The following is an 18678-nucleotide window of genomic DNA, read 5'->3' as shown; positions in this document are numbered from 1 at the left end:
TTAGTTCCTTCTATGCTCTCACCTATGAGACCTGTGATACTTGTAATTGCTAGACTTGCCTTCACTTACCATCCAAAATTACTTAATTTAACTATGCAAGACATACACATGCCTACAGAAAGGAGTTCTCCCCCCCCCCCAAGATTTTATTTGTTTAGTCGAGAGAGAGAGAGAAAGAGAGAGCACAAGCAGGGGGAACGGCAAGAGAGGGAGAAGCCTGACACGGAGCTTGATCCCAGGATCCTGGGATCATGACCAAGCCGAAGGCAGACGCTTAACCAACTGAACCACCCGGGTGTCCCAGAATGGTTCTTGAGATTTCAACCAGAAGAATTACTCCATTAGATGTTCCCCCTTCTCAATACTACAATTTGTGCCAACAGCCCCTACCACGGAAGAGGCAGGGAAAGAACAAACTTCACCTGTTCCTCGGTAAAGTGCTGATTTGCTACCAGGAAGAGGAAAAATCTGTGGCAATTCCCAGCCTTTGCTGGGAAGAGACTCCTCCCTGTGGTGGCAATCTCCTTGAACCAATGCCAAGCACCTCCCATGACCCCTGTTCAGGCTCCACATTCCTGTTATTCATTTCAGTGTCCCTCCTTCAAATTTGCTTATAAAAGGCCAGTCTTCTCTGACCTGACAAACTATTGCAAATCCCTGCAAGACAGGTGAGTAGAAGCTGAGAGAAGATGAGACCATGGCAGGAGTTACACTGTACATATCTGGGGGGAAGTACATGAGGATCCATGTCAGGGACACTGGAGCTCTGATCTCAGCACAGGCGGGCTGGGCAGTTCTCATGGGGTAGGAGGGTGCAAAGATTTTCCAGTTCTTTCCAGAGCTATACAAGGGGATAGGTGTCACTGAGATCAATTTGTTCATAGGGGACTAAACAATGGAAAGGCAAGGAAGAGGAGTGGCATCTCTGCATGCCCTCTCTCCAGTCATGCTTTCCTTAGTGATCTCTGATTGCTTCCTCAGAACACAGACACGATGCTGCCTCCCCTGGCCCTCCCCAGCATGTCCTGGATGCTGCTTTCCTGCCTGATGTCCCTGGCTCAGGTCCAAGGTGAGCTTTCACTGTTTCTAGCATGGGGTTCTTGTGAATGCTCAGGGCCAGTAAGAAGAGGAAGGCTCCCGTGGTGATGGTGACATATATCCCCACACAAAGAAACTGCCTCTAACTTGTCCATCATCACTCCTTCCTTCAGGGTAAGCAAGGGTGGTAGGCATCACAGTGGTCCACTAGCACTACAAGGAGGTCATTTCCATTTTGTCCCTGCACTCTAATTTATGTTGGTAGGAGAAAGAGGAAAAGTGTGACAGGTCAGTAATGAGAAATAGGAAAGGAGAATGAGGACCCAGTGTAAGAATGGTCAGCCTAGATGGGGAAAGGTTGGACTTTGAAGGGGAAGGATGAAAAGAAAAGAGAAGGTTCCTCATTTATTGGGGCTGGTTCAAGATCAAGAAATCCTGAAAGTGTTGGCAATGGGGAGAGGCGGTCAGGACTTTGGCATCACTTCCCCAAGCACTGGCCTAGGTCCCCTAGGTCACCTCCCTACCCTGATCCCCACTCTCCTATTCACTTCTTCCTTCTCTTCTCTTTTATTTCCTCCCACCCTAGGTGAAGACATCCAGAAGGATGTGCCTGCTCCACGGATCAGCTGTCCCAAAGGCTCCAAGGCTTATGCCTCCCACTGCTATGCTTTGTTTATGACACCAAAATCCTGGATGGACGCAGATGTGAGTACCTGGATTTTCAGTTAGGGGTTTTAAGGGAAAGTACATTTGAGACCTGAGGGGGTTGGTTCCATTCTCCAGAATTTCTTGGGGGCAAGACTGAACACCCATATCTTTTGCATATATACCTCTTTTCCACTACCTCTGCTCTGCACTCCTCCCAGTGATATCTCAGGCTGCCCTTGAGTCTCTCCCTTTCCCACACAGATGGCCTGCCAGAAGAGGCCCTCGGGACACCTTGTGTCTGTGCTCAGTGGGGCTGAGGCATCCTTTGTGGCCTCCCTGCTCAAGAACAATGTGAACACCTACTCAAATATCTGGATTGGGCTCCATGACCCCACAGAGGTATGGACTCATCTTCTCTTCATAACCTGTCAAGGTGCTATTGCCCCCCAAGCCCACTCCCTATCCCCTGTCCCTGCCCAATAAATGCCCTACAGAACTCTGGAGCACAGAGATCCTGGGGGACACAAGGGGGAAAGGGAGGGCTCTATAGCAGCTCAACAGCTGAGTTCTGTGGAAGTCCCTTGTCTCCAGCTGAAGTTAATCTGCCTCCTGTCATGCTTGTATACAATTTGCATGTGAGGCCTTGTAATTCCGTTCTCTGAGCTTCACAGAATCTGCACATATTGTGCTGAGGGAATCCTAAATGAAGATAGGCTCCATTTTTACTCTATAGAACAGACAGTGTCTTTGAGGTTCAGGGGGCAATCACAGATGCATCACTAATTGTTGTTCAGTCAGTAACATGTTACTCTGCTGATTCTGTAGGTCTTTGTGATTACTGGTTTGGGAGTCTGCCACTAAGACCAAGGAGTTAGGAAGAGTTTCCCAGGGGAGAGCTCTGGCTCCAGGGCAACATATAGATGGGCAGAGTAAATCTGGTGATGCTGGGGAGGGGTTCATGCAGGGAGAACTCTAATGGCCATTCAACCTCACCACACTCCATCCTCTATAGGGCTATGAGCCCAATGCAGGTGGATGGGAGTGGAGTAGCGATGATGTGCTGAATTACCTTGCCTGGGAGAAAGACCCCTCCACTATTGCAAACCCTGGCTATTGTGGGAGTCTGTCAAGAAGCACAGGTAAGTAACAGAGGAGCTCCTTTCTGCCCAGAACTTTCCATCTTCTTTTTCCCCATTTCTCAGCGTGACCTTCAGAGAATCCTTCTGAGCTAGGAAATGTAGCATTGGTTTGTCCTCCCCCATCCCCTCTCATCCTCTTTTCTTTGAGTCTCCTTCCTCTGGAGCAAGACACTGGTGAGGATGAAAGAGAGGCTTTGGATCCTAGGCCAGAATCTGGGATGCCTCTCCCTTGGGTTCAAGAGCTCCACCAGCCACATCTACCTGAGCTCCTTTGTCTCTCTAGGATATCTGAGATGGAAAGATTACAACTGTGGTATAAAGCTACCCTATGTTTGCAAGTTCAAGGACTAGGTCTGGGGAGATGTCAAGAGCCTGAGTTTTGCATACAGCTCATCATGGACATGGGACCAAGTGTAAAGACTACCCCTAATGGAAATATTCTCCTGTACCTCTAACTTGACCACCTCATTATGACCTTCCCTTCTCAGCCTCATTTTGAACTCCTCTGTGCCTTCCATAATTTAAGTTTCAAATGGCAAAATAAAAAGTAAAGAAATTTAGTCTGTAATTGCCTCTCTTGTGTGCTTCTGTCTCATAGAGAAACTCTCAGAAGGAAGAAGTAATTGGGGGAGGAGACTCTGTGGGTCCTCTTTTTGGCCCATTTCACCCTGGTTTCTGGAAAAGTAACTAAATATGCATTGCTACCAGCACATTTGTGATGAGATGTTTCAATACTTTTCATGTAGGATTTGGGTTATGCACACTGTTCTCCAACACATTTTGCTGCACACAAATTCCTCCAGGTCTCTCATGGTATGGTACAAACAGTCTAGAGGTTCAGATGATGCTTAGAGCAGTACTTCCTAAACTATCAGAGGAAAGGAAAATGAATAGGTTTCAGCAATTTTTGAAAAAAAGACTACAAATAAATCTAAAAATTAAATGGATAAAACAGATCATTAAAATGCAGACCTAATTTTTTTGTTATTAGTTTTGACAGACATATGAGTGATCTATCAAATAACTGTACAATTTTCTAATATCTTTCAAATTCTGTTACTTCCTTTGCATGGTCAGCTGGCACTGGTCCACTGAACTATGCATTGCCCTGTCCCTAGGAGGCACTTGTGAAAACAGACTCTACTGGGTTCTCTTTCTTTTGTCCTTAAAACAGGACTGGAGTTCGGATGACTTTCACATCTGATAGGATTTTTGTTAATATTTTTTGAGGGAAAAAAATTGATGCTCTTTTGAAGAAATTCCCTTTGACTGAAGGCAAGGCCCAGACTTTTCATGTATCTGTGTATATCAAGACCATAAATCTGTCTTCCATCTTATCACCACCCCTTCCTAGACACATGTTTCTATTGTGAAAAAAAGTGTGTTTGGCTAGTTTCCCAATCTGGAAAAGAAGTTGTCATATGAGACCACTGACAACATTTTCCATATGAACAAAGAATACTAAAACATTGCTAGTCACAGTTATCACTTTTTGAATAAATAGATGAGATGAGATGAATGGACATTGTCACTTTTTAAAAATTAATATTTGTTAAATTCTTTTTGCTCTTTCAAAGACAGACTGCCTTGACTAAATACCCATTTAGCATTTTTCATGGAAATACTTTTCTATTGGTTTAAATGAATTTATGATGTGCAACTCCCCGGATCTTGATTTTCTTCCCTGGTTAAAGTAATAAAAATGGGTTAGAAAAGTTCACAGTGACAGTGCCTGACAATTCCTATTTTAGTTTGAGCTCCTCCTTTGGAAAGGAACTGTGAGGACCAGAATCTCTTCTTCCAGTTGGAGAATCCCATGGTATAAAATAGGGCATTTGTAGTTGTAGGTAAGAAAGATCCCAGCATAATTTTGCTCAAAAAATAAAGGTATGTATTGGATCATCTAACTGAAATATCTAAAGGTAAGTTAGGCATCAGTTCATTTAGGGCCAACAGTCATTTCTCTGGGGGCATTCTTGTCTTGTCATAAAATATCACTCTTTCGATTTTTGCCATACCTTTGGTTGTACTTTTCAGTTTTCTTGCCAACTTTCATTGTGAATGCTTCTTTGTACTTTCCCTTTGACCAAATAATTATATGAATATGCCATGGTTATACTTAGCCTCCCTTTCACACACTGGTACTTAGAGTTTAGATGACATGATTTTTCAAATCTAGGCTGGTGATACTATATATTTTGGAGAAGTGAATTAAGTCATCTGGTGAAGATATAATTAAAATACTGCCCTCTTCTCGGAGCAATGTAAAAATGGATAATTAAGAGGACACTTGCAGGGGCGCCTGGGTGGCACAGTGGTTAAGCGCCTGCCTTCGGCTCAGGGCGTGATCCCAGCGTTCTGGGTTCGAGCCCCACATCAGGCTCCTCTGCTATGAGCCTGCTTCTTCCTCTCCCACTCCCCCTGCTTGTGTTCCCTCTCTCGCTGGCTGTCTCTATCTCTGTCAAATAAATAAATAAAATCTTTAAAAAAAAAAAAAAGAGGACACTTGCAAATATTTGTGATATTGTGACTTATTAAATATTTTGAAAACTTTTCTCTCAAGTAAGGGTTAGACTGAACTGATCTTTATCCACTGTGTTTGGAATGTAACTTGAGATTTAACCCACTCTAAGTTTTATTAAAGGATTTATATTGAGATTTGGAAATACATATATAAAATTTTCTTATATAAACTTTGGCTGAAAACATTGCACTGACAGATAAGCCCATTGTATATGTGTTTCGAACTTGGTTAATTAAAAACCAAAAGGTATTCTATTAAGAAAATGTTAACCAGAGATGCTGTCTGCAGGACATGCTTATAATAACTTAGGTACTACTGTGAATTTGTCATAGGTATGATAAAAGTTTTCTAGTTGTGTAATGCTTTATGTGTATTCATTCTTCAATTCCATCTTTTTAAAAACTGTCAAATGCTCATCTCTCACTGCCAACTTCCTATAGACACTTCCCCAGATTCTTAAGCCCATACGTATCATAACTTTCTAAAAATCACTGACTATCACAAGTGGAAGAACCCTCTTGTCTTATTGGGGAAGAAAATAACGTTCAAAGAAGAGTTGGGAGATAATTGTCCATGTGTCTCTGATGTTTTTGCATTTCCTATGAGAGAGACACTGACCGCTCTTAGTTCTGGACTATCTTGTCAAGGATGTCCGTGTAGTGAGAATCTTTAAAAACAGAAAAGGGGTGCTTGGGTGGCTCAGTTGGTTAAGCAGCCAACTCTTGATTTCAGCTCAGGTCAAGATCTTGGGTTCATGAGATTGAGCCCTGCATCAAGCCCTGTGTTGGGCTCTGTGCTGGGTGTGGAGCCTGCTTAGGATTCTCTCTCTGCCTCTCCTTCCGCCACCCCCTTCTCTACAACACTCCCTCTCTCTCTCCAAATAAATAAATAAATAAATAAATAAATAAATAAATAAAATCTTTAAAAACAGAAAAGGCACACAGCACACCTGTCAGAATGGCTAAATCAAAAACACAAGAAACAAATGTTGATGAGAATATGGAGAAAAAGGAACTCTTGTACACTATTTGTGGGAATGCAAACTGGTACAGACACCATGGAAGACAGTATTGAGGTTCCTCAAAAAATTAAAAATAGAATTACCATATGATCCAGTAATTCCACTACTAGGTATCTACCTAAAGAATACAAAAACACTAATTCAAAAAGATATATGCACCATTATGTTTAATGCAGCATTATTTATAATAGCCAAAATATGGATGCAATCCAAGTGTCCATCAATAGATGAATGGATAAAAATAAAGAAATGGAAGAAGTGGGAGATATATATATATATATATATATATATATATATATATATGATATTATAATATATATGAAATGGAATATTACTCAGCCATAAAAAAGAATGAAATCGTGTCACCTGCAACAACATAGGATCTAGAGTATAATGCTAAGTGAAATAGGTCAGCCAGAGAGAGGCAAATACCATATGATTTCCCTCATGTGTAGAATTTAAGAAACAAAACAAATGAACAAAGAAAAAAAGAGACAAACCAAAGAAACAGATTCAAATATAGAGAATCAACTGGTGGTTACCAGATGGGAGGTGGATGGGGGGAATGGATGAAATAGATGAAGGAGATTAAGAGTACTTTTATCATGATGAGCGCTGGGTGATATATGGAAGTACTGAATCACTATATTGTATACCCGAAACTAATATAACCCTGTATGTTAACTATACTGGAATTTCAAAAAAAAAAAAAAAAATAGGCATGGCATTTTTCTCCAAAGCAAAGGACAGGCTTGCTTACAGTTTTAGAAAATAGAGATAGTATTTCCATCCAGAGTAAAGGAAGAAAAGTGTACTTACTCTCCAATATAACAAAGATGTCTCCCTCTGAAATAAAAGCTATGCTTACTTACTGCCCATTATAAATACTCAGGTTTCCTAAGCTCCTATACCATAATGATAGAAATATTCCTCCCTTATCATATAGCTCAGTGCATATGAAGACATCTGTGTGAGCCCATTTATGTCCCTCCACCCATGGGACTTGGGACTTGTGTAAGGGGGACTACAGTGAGTCTGTGGGGCTCATGCTGCTCCAGTCATCAAGTCTTTTGCCTTCTACCAATATCAGTGAAACTGAAAGTCCAACTTAGCTTGCAAGCACGGCATTATTTCCAAGGCTTCACATAGTTCTTGACATGAAATTAAATAACTTTTCTCTTGCAACACATTGGAAGAAACTTAACTGAAGGGTCTTCAGTCTCACTTAATTTCTATTGCTGTTTCCATTGCACTTTGCTTTCAGAAAAATGCAGGGTCCTTGTTCTTTTTTTACTTACACCCATCAGCCATTCTATCCTGGTCTTCTCCTCTCGCTGTCCTCCCCTCCCAGCCTTCCCTCCATGTCCTACCATCAATTTTTCTCTTTCTCTCCCTTCATAGATCTAAAGTACTACAGACTCCATCCTGTCACAGTGTCTAGTCCTGTACGGTACCGAGGATTGTGCTGTCATTCTTCCCTTAGGGACAGATGAGCTTTCAAGTAACTTCTCTCCAAAGGAAGACTGAATCTTAGCCAAATACTCTTCTGAAATATCTGCTAATATCAAATATTATGGACTTCAAGGGGGTCATAGGCTTGGGAATTTTGTTAGAAAACAAGTAGGAAGAAAGTTAACCAGAGCACCACAGGAATTAGGGGGTTAGATAGCCTATGTCTTTATTAGCCTATTCTCAGAAATACTTAATGGAAGAAATTTTATAGTTTTCCTACTTTTTAGAGTTTTTCTATATTTCTAAAGCTATCTTCACAATAATTTTAAAGATACTCATGATTAAATATTTGGAAACTTTGAACCTTTTGATTATAAGGTACCACACAAATAGACTGTCTTATTCATATCGCAAATTCCCCTGAATGGCCACTGATATTCTAACTTGTCTTTCATAAAATCCTACCAGAATTTCAAATGTTTAGTGCTATTGGCACCATAATCTCTGTCATGTTAAAGGCAGACAATGACTCTGAAGTTCATTATATGACTAGTAGTTGTTCATTTTCAAATGATAGAAGTATAAAAGAAATAAAAACCCCAGATCTCCTTAGCACTGCAATCCCACTTTGTCCTGATAACACTGAGTAGTGAAACAAATCAAATCAAGAGGCTTATACTAAGGGCAAAGAAGAGAGAGAATAAAGACATAGACCATGCTTCAATGTAAAGAGTGTGGTGCTGCTCAGGAGAGGCCTTCCACAGATGGCCATTCTGTGAGACTCAAGGGTGGGGACACATGAAGGGGTTTCTGGAAATGGCTATCCAAGTCAGTGAACCAAATACTGGAAGAAAATCAAGCCAAACACGTTTATTTGAGAATGCCTGGCCTGATAAAACTCCCAGGAACATTCTGAATTGGAGCGAGAGGGTGGAATGTTTTATGGGACTTTACCATGGGAAGGTAGGTTGAAGTTTAGCTACTGTCAAGAATAGAGGAACCGTTCTTGAGGATTAGCAGCCATAACTTGAGCAATCTAAATTTTCTCTAAAGGAGTGGAGAGAAGCAATTACAAGTTGATGTTCTGTATAAGTGGGAGCTGGTTGGGAGAATGACTATAGGTAATTACATGTAAAGTCTGAGAGGAAATTTCTCAGGTCTCCTGTCCTTCAGGTGCTTTCGTATAAGAAATAGGGAAATTATTCCCATTATACAAGTTTGAGTGAGGTCCATCTCAAGAAAGCAAGAATGACAGAAAAGTCTGGCAGAATTCTAATGACCCCCAATGACCCTTGATCTTACTATAATACCTCCCCTTCAGTGTGAGCAGAGCCTGTAAATATGATATCAACTCCCGAGTTATATTATATTACATGGCAAAAAAAAAGTCTTGAAGAGGCAATTAAAGTCACTAATCAGTTGACTATAAATCAATAAAAAAGGAGATTCCTGGGAGATTATTGAAATGGGTCCTATCTAATTATATGAGCCCTTTAAAAGCAGATTTCTCTGATTGGCAGCATGAGGGTATGTCAGCAAATTCAAAGCACCAAAAAGGTTCATTGTGCCATTGCTGGCTTAGAAGATGGAGGTGGCCTCCTGCCAAGAAATGGAGCTGAGAGTAAGTCTTCAGCTGGCAGCCAACAAGGAAATGGCGACTTCAGTCCTCCAACTGCAAGGAACTGAATTTTGTCTAGAACCTGAATGAGAATGGAGGTTTACTTTTTTACTTTACACAGCAAAAGTAAATTAACTCACTGAGTTTCCATGGGATAAAATATGTGGTGGTTAGGCTGGAATCCCTCTTGTGAGTAGTAATCACCTTCTCTGAGAATCAAGGACCTTGTGCCTCCTAGGTCATAATGAACAGATCTTAATCTATTTTCCTAACCCTACATCAGGCCTTGCTTAAGGAAAAAATATTATGAAAGAGAATTCTCTGATCTAACCCTGTTGCATTCTCTAATTAGGAAAATAAGGAAAACACCAACGTTAAAAAGAACCAATAGAAAGTTCCACCAGATGGTAGGATCTGAGGGCAGGCCAGCAGAGTCCCATCAGGGAGATGCTTAGAAGGTCCTGGGAGTTCTTGTTGCACAAGGTGGAGTGTGATCTTGATTGGTGTTAAAGGGTACTCAGTAGAAGAAGAGCAGCATGGGCTTCCAGCCTACTTGTGAGATGGTAGGAGTGAAGGAGCTGTTTGGTAAATACATGGAGATATGTCAGGATGATGCAGGTAAAGGGTAGGTCGGGAAACAGATGACAGGAGAGGGCCAAAAAAACAAGGACCCAGCAGGACTCTGCAGGTAGGGGGTGTTCAGGGACAAAAGAAAGAACAGCATGATCTTAAAAAGAAGAGAAAAAAAGAAAACAGACTGGAAGACAGACACATTTAATTTTAACCCCTTTTTCTTCCACAGTATGATGTTGAACAAGTCAGTTACATGAATTTCAAACTGCCTTTTCTACTATCCCAAAAAGAGTCATTGCTCATCTTTTCTCTCTGCTTCCCTTTTCTCTGTGTCCCACAGCCTGTCCTATTGCAGGCTCACAAACTCTCTGCCTGCTTCCTCATATCATCCCCCAACCCCACCCGTCACTATTCCTGGAAGGTCTCTGTTCCTTCCTGGATGGCTCAGGGACATGGGAACTGGGCATCTGGTTGCTGCTGGGGAAGAGCAAAGCCACCTTTGACTTAAACAGTTTGCCAACCTACCTGCGGGAAGGGCAACCACACCTCACCTGTGACAATTCCCAGGGTATACCAGGAAGAGGCTATTCCTGATGCCACAATTTTCCTATGTCAGTGCCCTCTGTAAGGCCTCTGAGCGTCTACCCTTGCCCTCCCCTCATAATCAAATTCAAAGTTATATAGAAGAAGAATCTAGAGGAAAAGAGCTGCTTCTGGATTTGAGGAATTTACAAATTTTCTGAAGACCCCATACACAAATTAAGTAAATAAGATACCTGTAGCTTGATAGAGTGTGCATTTCTGACTATTCAAGGATCTGAGCTCTAGAGGAGGGAAAGATCATGGATGTTTTTCTGTAATAGCTAGTTCTTTCCCTAATGCTTTTGTGTCCTTTATTTCCTTGGATACAAGCTGAGACATGAGAAAAGGAGAGGTTGGGGTTCTGACTTATTCTCTATCCTTCCAAATCTCCATCCTAATTTCAATTTATCTGACCCCATGTGTTTGTGACCATAGGTGGGGATTGCTTATACTTATAATGAGATGGGGAAGAACAATATGCCTCTTCAAAAATACACACACAAACACACAGGTTTGTGATGCTATTGTATGTAGACAAATTGTGGGTTAAAGTATTGGGTGCTTTCCACCGATGGATGGATAGATGGATGGATGGATAAAGAAGATGTGATACATGCAGGCAATGTGATATTGCACAACTCTTCTAAGCTAGCTTTATGAGATCTTCCCATTTGTGACAACATAGATTGACCTAGAGGGTACTATGCTAAATGAAATATGTCAGACAAAGAAAGACAAAACCATATAATTTCACTTATATGTGGAATCTACAAAACAAAACAAATTAAAAAAACAAACAAAAAGCAGAAACAAACCCATAAGAACAGAGAACTGATGGTTGCCAGAGGGGACAGGGGTAGGAGGATGGACAAAATGGGTGAAGGGGAATGGAGGATACCGGCTTCCAATTATGGAATGAATAAGTCATGGGGATGAAGGGTACAGCATAGGGAATATATTCAGTGATGCTGTAACAGGGTTGTATAGTGACAGATGGTAGCTACGCTTGTGGTGAGCACAGTATAGGACTTGTGAAATCACTAAGTTGTATACCTGAAGCTGATGTCACACTGTGTGGCAACTATACTTCAATAAAAAAAAGTATTCGGTGCTTATTGTTTTACTCTATTCACTTTTTGAGCTCTTCTTGTGGGGTCTCTATGGCTATGGCCATGATCAATGATGGGTGGTTTTTTACTGAAATCAGTCAAGCCTCAGAGAGCTGGATGTGTTGATTATAAAGACACTTATGAGAGGGAGATCAGCAAACTTTATTACTATTTAAAAAATGACTTGTAAGTAAAACTTCTTGAGTGCAAACGAATCCAGCTCCAACACTTAGTAGCTATTTGATCTTAAGTTACTGAGCCTTTCTGATCTTCAGTTCCTTCACCTTTTAAATATGTTCAATAATAGCACGTATATTATCAGATTGTTATGGGAATTAAATAGGCTGCTATTTGTAAAGAATTTAGGATGGTATCTGGCACATAGAACATGTAATAAAAGTGTATGTTAAATAATTTTTTTAAAAAAGTTAGAGTGCTAGGCAGAAGAAAAACAAAAACAACCCCAAAACCCCAAAAAGTATGTGTTAAATCAATTACAGTTTCTCTTTAAAGTAGAAAAGACAGTTCTAAGTAGGTTTCCTTATACCTACAGAACACAAGCAGCCTAGAGAAAGACCTCAGTCCATCCTGTACTTCCTTAGCACCTTTTCTCCCCAGTCTAACGTTTGGTAGACAGGCTCTTATCCACATGACTGCCAAGAATTAAAGCAAGAGGGAGAATATATCTCTATAAAAATACCTAGTACAAGGGTAGAAAGTAGTATATAGCTACTGGAAGAGGCTGGCAGCACCACGTATCAGTCATAGCCTTGAAATTTCCTAAGCCTTATTGGAGGCTTACTAAGACTTTACTCCACTAGGAGACACATTAACACTAGATGTCCAGGATACTGCTTTCCAGCTATCAGAAGATTTCCGAGGATATATGATGGGGAAGGCCTGCAATGAGCTCCCGTAAACCTTGTGAGGTAAGGTCACAGGGCAGAACTTTGAGGCTTGAAAGGATAAGGAGGTAATATTAAAGGACTGGGAAATAAGGCTTCCCTGAAAAAGGCATTACTTGGGACACAGCAAAAGTCCTCAATTTTTATTACTTTGCGTGAGGAATTTGGCCAGCCATATACAACAGCAATAAGGATAACTATCTCAATAAGTAAACAGCTCTTGGGGGTAATAAAGATTTTGATGAGAGATCTGTGTCAGTTATTATTTGTTTTAAATCTCCTTTTTTTCATCTTACAGCTGTTCCCTCTCTATATCATGCCAGCTACAATGTATTTTATCATGCATTTTAAAATATTAGGTCTTGTATACCTGGAAACTCACTGCTTGTTTGAAGTCTTATAAAAGTAATGGAAACTCTCACATTGAAAAGAAATATGTCACAAAGTAGTGTTTGTTTTATTTTTTTTAATTAATTGCTTGTTCATTTTTAGTAAGGGAAACCTATCATGGTACAAGCATATTGGACTCTTCTTACCTGCATTCTTCCATAACTCTGGAGAATAACACTAACTCCATTCTTTATTGAGAAAAAAAAGTTATTTTTCCTTGTTTATAAGCTCTTTAAAAAAAGTATAACTATTTTTAGTAAATGGAGACTAATTAAACAAACATATGAAACTGCCAGTCAGAATAAAAATGTCTTCTTTGTTTAAAATCCTTAATTTTTATAAGGAAAAAAAAACCTCATTGTTAATTCTCCAGGCAAACACCACAATAAATTTTTCTGGATATTCTTCCACTTTGTTTTTTTTTTTAATTTTTTAAACCACATGTGAATTAATAAATAATATGTACCATGAATCTATGTCCTTTAAAAGCATATATAAATTTTATTAAGTAGTGTATAACTTGCAACTGGCTTTTTTTTTCATTCAATGTTATGTCAAGATTTAGCTTATTTGGCCGAACTTTTATTTAGTATTCCATTATATTTTATTTATCCATTTATCTTGATATACCCATCTTTCTTTCTATGGACTTGTAGTGGTTTTCCCCCCTAAACGTTCATTCTGTATTTGCTTATGTTCCCTAGATTTCAAATGTATATACCTTAGTGATTCCTGAAAGTATTCAATTTCACTGTACCCTCTCAGAGGCAGTGACTTCCCACCAACTGCTCTGATGAACCTAGAAACCCAGCCTTATATCCAGCTACACTGCATTTCCTTAGGCATCACCTCCGTAGAGTTCTCACCTGCTTGAGACTTTGAGAGCATCTGTATCATGCTAGCTACTTATGCTCAAACTTAGTGGCCATGTTTAAATTTATGGAACTACTAACTCTTACTTCCTGACGTTGAGAGGTTTCTGAGCTGGAAAAGAAATGGAGGAACCACCTAAAGCCACCAGAAATTATGCTTAGTCATTTGGATTCACCCAACATCCTCCCCCCGCCCCAACTCCTACCATGATTAACACCAAAGAAAGGACTTCAGAGTTACAGGGAGTAGAAGGAAATCTACCAATCTACTATTGGAAGAAGCAGGGTGAATTAAGGAGGAAGACATCTTTGAACAAAATATTAGCATCATCTGAGTCTAGGGAGCTATGTACTGTGTCATAAGCAATGCACTGAATCATGAGAACTAATTCCCAATAGACTCACATTATCAAGATTCAGCCACTTTTTTCTTTCTTTTTTTCAAACTTGGCTTGGGCATAGTTTATACTAGAAGATGCTATTAATGGTAAAGGTTTTCTAAAGATCCCCCTGAAAATTCATCCACCAGCTTGAAAGCCATTTGTTTTCCTCAAAGACACTTTCTAAAGATGTGTTACCATCTTCCAGAATGGTATCTGTGATTTGTCCACGATAATCTCTTCCCATCTATCTGTGAAATGATTTTTATAGAGGAATGGGTAAGTTCATTGGTACAGAAATTCCACCAGTCCATGCCTCAAGCATTTTGGATACAAAATATTTGCAGTTCTAGCAGAAAGAGGCCTGAAGTAGTTAACTCAGCAGATGGTAAATTTTATATATTGAATCTTCAGGTTTTCTTAATCTTCTATATTCTGTCCAACATCTTGGAAAGAACTGGCATACACTGAGGGTCTTCTATGATTCTCCTCAGCTAGTGCAGGTGCCAAGGGCAGGCTGCCCCAAAATGTGCTATTCTGGCATATTAAATATTTTAAGTAGAAGTTACTTAAGAGACTACCTATGCAAGAAGGATATTCAGAACCTCCCCTGTCCCCTGAAAGCAGGAAATAAATCTTTCATGTGAAAGATTCTACCTCTCTGTAGAAGCAGGTAGAGACATTCTTATCACCAGAGATGGGAAATTCAAAACCAAGAAACCTGCAAAAACAACCCTTGTTACTTTTTACCAGTTTACTACCCCAGCCCAAATTCTGTTTAGAATTCCTTACTAACTGAAGCTCCCAAAGTTAAGCTTTCTTTGTCCTGTCAATTCTTCACAGATTTACTGTCTCTTTGTCTAAAAAATATAAAAACTGCATATCTTACTCATTTCTTTCGGTCTCAATTTCACTATTGGGCCTCTGTTCACACAAAATAAAACTTCTTTTTTTTCTCTTCTTAATCTGTCTCTTGTCAGTTGAATTCTTAGTTCAGCTAGGAGAACTTTGGACTGAGGAAAATCTCTTCTGCCTCTTCACTTGTTATATATTGTATTAGTGTCTTATGTCAGCTGTAAAAATTTCCACAAACTTGGTGGCTTAAAACAACAGAAATTTATTCTCTCACAGATCTGGAGGCCAGAAATCTGATATTAATATCACTAAGAAAAATCAAGATGCTGGCAAGGCCACGCTTACTCCAGATGCTCTAGTGGACTCCCTGTCTGCATATTATATATAATATTGGGATAGTAATAGTACTTGCTTCTTAGGGTTGCTTTGATGATTAAATAAGTCAATAAATGTAGAAACTATATAATATGTCGGGCTCTTGGGCAAAGTTAATAAATGTTGGTTATTATTTGGATAAGAGCAGTGTCCATTCTGAAGTAATATCCAAATGAATCCCTTTCCATAAATGATAAGACTTGTGTGTCCAAAGCCTGAAGCAATCTGTGAGACAATCAGTTCTGAGGATAAGCACATCAATTGTAATAGGATGGCTACTGGGGCAGAACTTTAAAAATTATGCCAGTTGTTCTCTGTCTATAGAAGAAGGCTTCAGGATATTTTGTGTGTGTGAATAATTACTTGAGTGACTTCCTTTAGGAATATTAATTCAATAACTGCAGTCACACAGTGGGAGGGAGGAAGGGGATGTGGAGGATGAAGGAGACAAAATACCAATGTTACAATATTACAAGGCTTTTTCCTTCCTGTGACTTAACACACTCTGGTCCTGAAAAGCAGAATTTAGGGGAGAGCCAATGTTCATCTTGTATTATGGAACACTCTAGAAGAGAGTTTTAAGATCCTAGATTCTTTTCCCATCAGAGTCAATCAAAAATAGTTTCTGAAAGAACATCTGAAGTGAAGGATCTGCCGGAGGGTCACTCAGTAACCAGAGTAAAAGTTTACCTTTGGGTGTTGCTGTTTTCCTAAAAGATGCATTACGGTACTACCTTGGGATCTCAGTGCTTTGAATCCTCTGGATTTAATGGAATTTTCTTTAGGAAGTTTTTCCTAATCCTGGTCCATTCACCATCTCCTTCCAGGCCTGTTTCCTCGTGCCTGGATTCCTTTTGCCAGAAACAGGATCTTTTTCTTTTTATTGAGAGAGGAAGTTTAAACTGAAGGTTTTGATAAGGTGGGGAGCAGAATGAAGTAAAGGGAAGAGAAGAATGTCATGAAAACATTGGAAACTTTAGAGGCATATGAAGAAGCAAAGAACCCAATGGCTTTTGTTCAGTAGGGAACCAGTTTTCTACCTGAGAGAATCTGTAGGTTTACATACATCTTAGAAACTTGGCAGTTGGATGTGGATGCATTTAGGTCTGTGAGAGAATAAATAGCCTGTGTCAAATTTGAAATACTTCCAATTATTGCTTCTTTCCTGTCAGAGGACAGGTTATTTGGAGCCCGATGGTGTCAAGAGCTGTCAGCTTGAAGCTAGCAAGATTTGGATACCAGCTGTTCTCACCTCATACTAAGATCCAGAGAGTGGCTAGGATCTCCTGAAGAGATCTCCCACTTGTCTTTCTTGGTGAGCATTCCTGAGTTTTTCTCAAGGGAGATCTGGCACTTCAGAGATGGGAAAACAGATGGAATATATGGTCTGCAGAAATCAGATTATGTTGGCAGATGGGGGTGGAGGGGTGTTGAGGGTGCCAGGAATCTAAGTGGTGACATACCACATTTAGTAAGCTGCCAGCATGTGCATATTTTGTTTAATTAGCAGTTTTTGTAAGTCACAAGCATATGCTTTGTCACTTCTTGTTGTTTTAATGGTAAGCTATTATGTTCTTTAGTGAAATCTTATGTCTTCTGAGTGAGTTTTGCTTATGATCAGAAACTCAGCACCATATGTCATGCCCAGACCTTCCCGCACATGCCCTATCCCTCCCTCCACCACCCTGCCTCTCACTATCCTACAAACAGGCATTGTGAGGAGATACAAAGGAAAGGTACAGTGCAGATTCTGCTGTGAGCTCTGTTATGGAAATGGAGTAGGGAAGTGGGCCAGAGAAGGCTCTGGGACCAAAAGAATCCAACGCATATCCAGAATCAGGGATAGGTCCTGTTAAATTCCAATTAGAAAGGCAGTGGAATCCGGAGGCTCACAAGGGAGTGGATAGCAAAGACTTAGAAAAATCTGGGGGCCAAATCCACACAGAGACAGAGAACACACTTAGGGTGAAACTAGCAAGAATTGAACCTGATGCTAAATTGAAAAGTTTCTGAAGAAGGGCTCCTTGTCTGTGCTTCCAGACTGTCAGGATCTCACCAACATGTGACTACCAACTGAGGTAACATTGCCTAGTTCACTGATACTGAAGCTCTCATCCTGCTTGACTCTGTGGAACACAAGTTTTTATAATGTCCCCTCTGTGTCACTCAGAGAATGCTCAGGGGTTGCCTGCATGTCCCACAGAACCCTGCTGGCTTTCTTGCCCCCTCAGTCATTTGCATCAGTATCACTTACATTTTCTGTTTCTTCTGCTTTGGGCCATCTCTGGCAAATTTCTGGACCAGCTTCTTTCAGGTTGCTATTGCTATCTGCTGTGTGGCTTTATGGCAATCATAGGCAGAGAACTTTTCTTAAATGGACTCAGTAATAGCTGGGATCAGGCTATGCTTAAAAGACTTTATTAGCAGAGGAGGAAAGTCGACAACTGAAGGTTGTGTCCTACAAGACCAGATCATAGCCCATCCCCACATGATGCTTCCTTGCCTGGTCTGGAGTCTGATGCCCTGTGCTAGGAGCTAGTTTATTTCACTCAAATATACTTTAGAACAATGCTTCTAAAATTTCAATGTTCAAGTAAGTCAGCTGGGAACCTTGTTTAAATGCACATTATGATTCAGTTGATTGGAGATGGGGCTTAAAGTTCTACATTTCTACCGAGCTCCAAGGTCATGCTGAAGACCATCTTTAGACTAGCAAGGCCTAGAGCATGCCCTTCTTATTCAACTTTAAGGCTGAATAGTAAGAGACCTAGGAAGAGGAAGGAAATTCTTCTCCCTTATGGCTTCCTGACTACTTATTTCCTTTATTAGGTCCAGCCTTAACCTGGGACAGTTGACAACAGCTGCCCCATCCTTACCTTAAAGAAATTCACAGTAGGATAGCATACAAAATCATGACATATCTCAGCATTACTCATTAACTTACCCAGACATGAGACACCCATTCCATGATTCAGACTGTGCTTAGCCAAGATCAAGCTAGTCTTTGTTCACTTCTAACTTAGAATGAAGATCAGCTCATGACATTCTTGGACAAACTTGTTGAACCCTCTCACCCCCATCCCTTTGCATATGGATAAGATTAATATATGGGCATAGGATAATCAAACCAACAATCCATAAAAGATACACATCTCCACTGGGGGAAAAAAAAAAAAAAGGTCCAGAAACATACGGCC

The 18678-nt window shown here is 40.3% G+C and overlaps 1 protein-coding gene across 1 annotated transcript; it reads left to right on the top strand.

Annotated features, from left to right (window-relative positions):
* The first annotated feature begins 574 nt into the window (after positions 1-574).
* On the top strand, positions 575-3393 carry LOC123799634 (lithostathine-like). Its single transcript, XM_045808803.2, has 6 exons — positions 575-668; positions 982-1069; positions 1625-1743; positions 1948-2085; positions 2699-2825; positions 3109-3393. The coding sequence occupies exons 2-6, from the start codon at positions 994-996 to the stop codon at positions 3174-3176; spliced, it is 528 nt and encodes a 175-aa protein (XP_045664759.2). The 5' UTR covers positions 575-668; positions 982-993; the 3' UTR covers positions 3177-3393.
* Positions 3394-18678: the final 15285 nt, after the last annotated feature.

The sequence above is a fragment of the Ursus americanus genome, chromosome 7 (genome assembly GCF_024610735.1).
Source record: "Ursus americanus isolate L20-20 chromosome 7, mUrsAme1.1.p, whole genome shotgun sequence".
NCBI lineage: Eukaryota > Metazoa > Chordata > Mammalia > Carnivora > Ursidae > Ursus > Ursus americanus.
Note: the sequence above shows the minus strand (reverse complement) of the source record. Positions and strands in the feature narration are given on the sequence as shown.

What these genes read in the sequence shown, in the direction of transcription:
- LOC123799634 (XM_045808803.2), top strand. Translation starts at nt 994, where the DNA reads ATGCTGCCTCCCCTGGCCCTCCCCAGCATGTCCTGGATGCTGCTTTCC. An exon ending in GGCTCCATGACCCCACAGAG is followed by an intron (nt 2,086 to 2,698) that starts GTATGGACTCAT and finishes CATCCTCTATAG; the next exon opens with GGCTATGAGCCCAATGCAGG. An exon ending in GAGTCTGTCAAGAAGCACAG is followed by an intron (nt 2,826 to 3,108) that starts GTAAGTAACAGA and finishes TTGTCTCTCTAG; the next exon opens with GATATCTGAGATGGAAAGAT.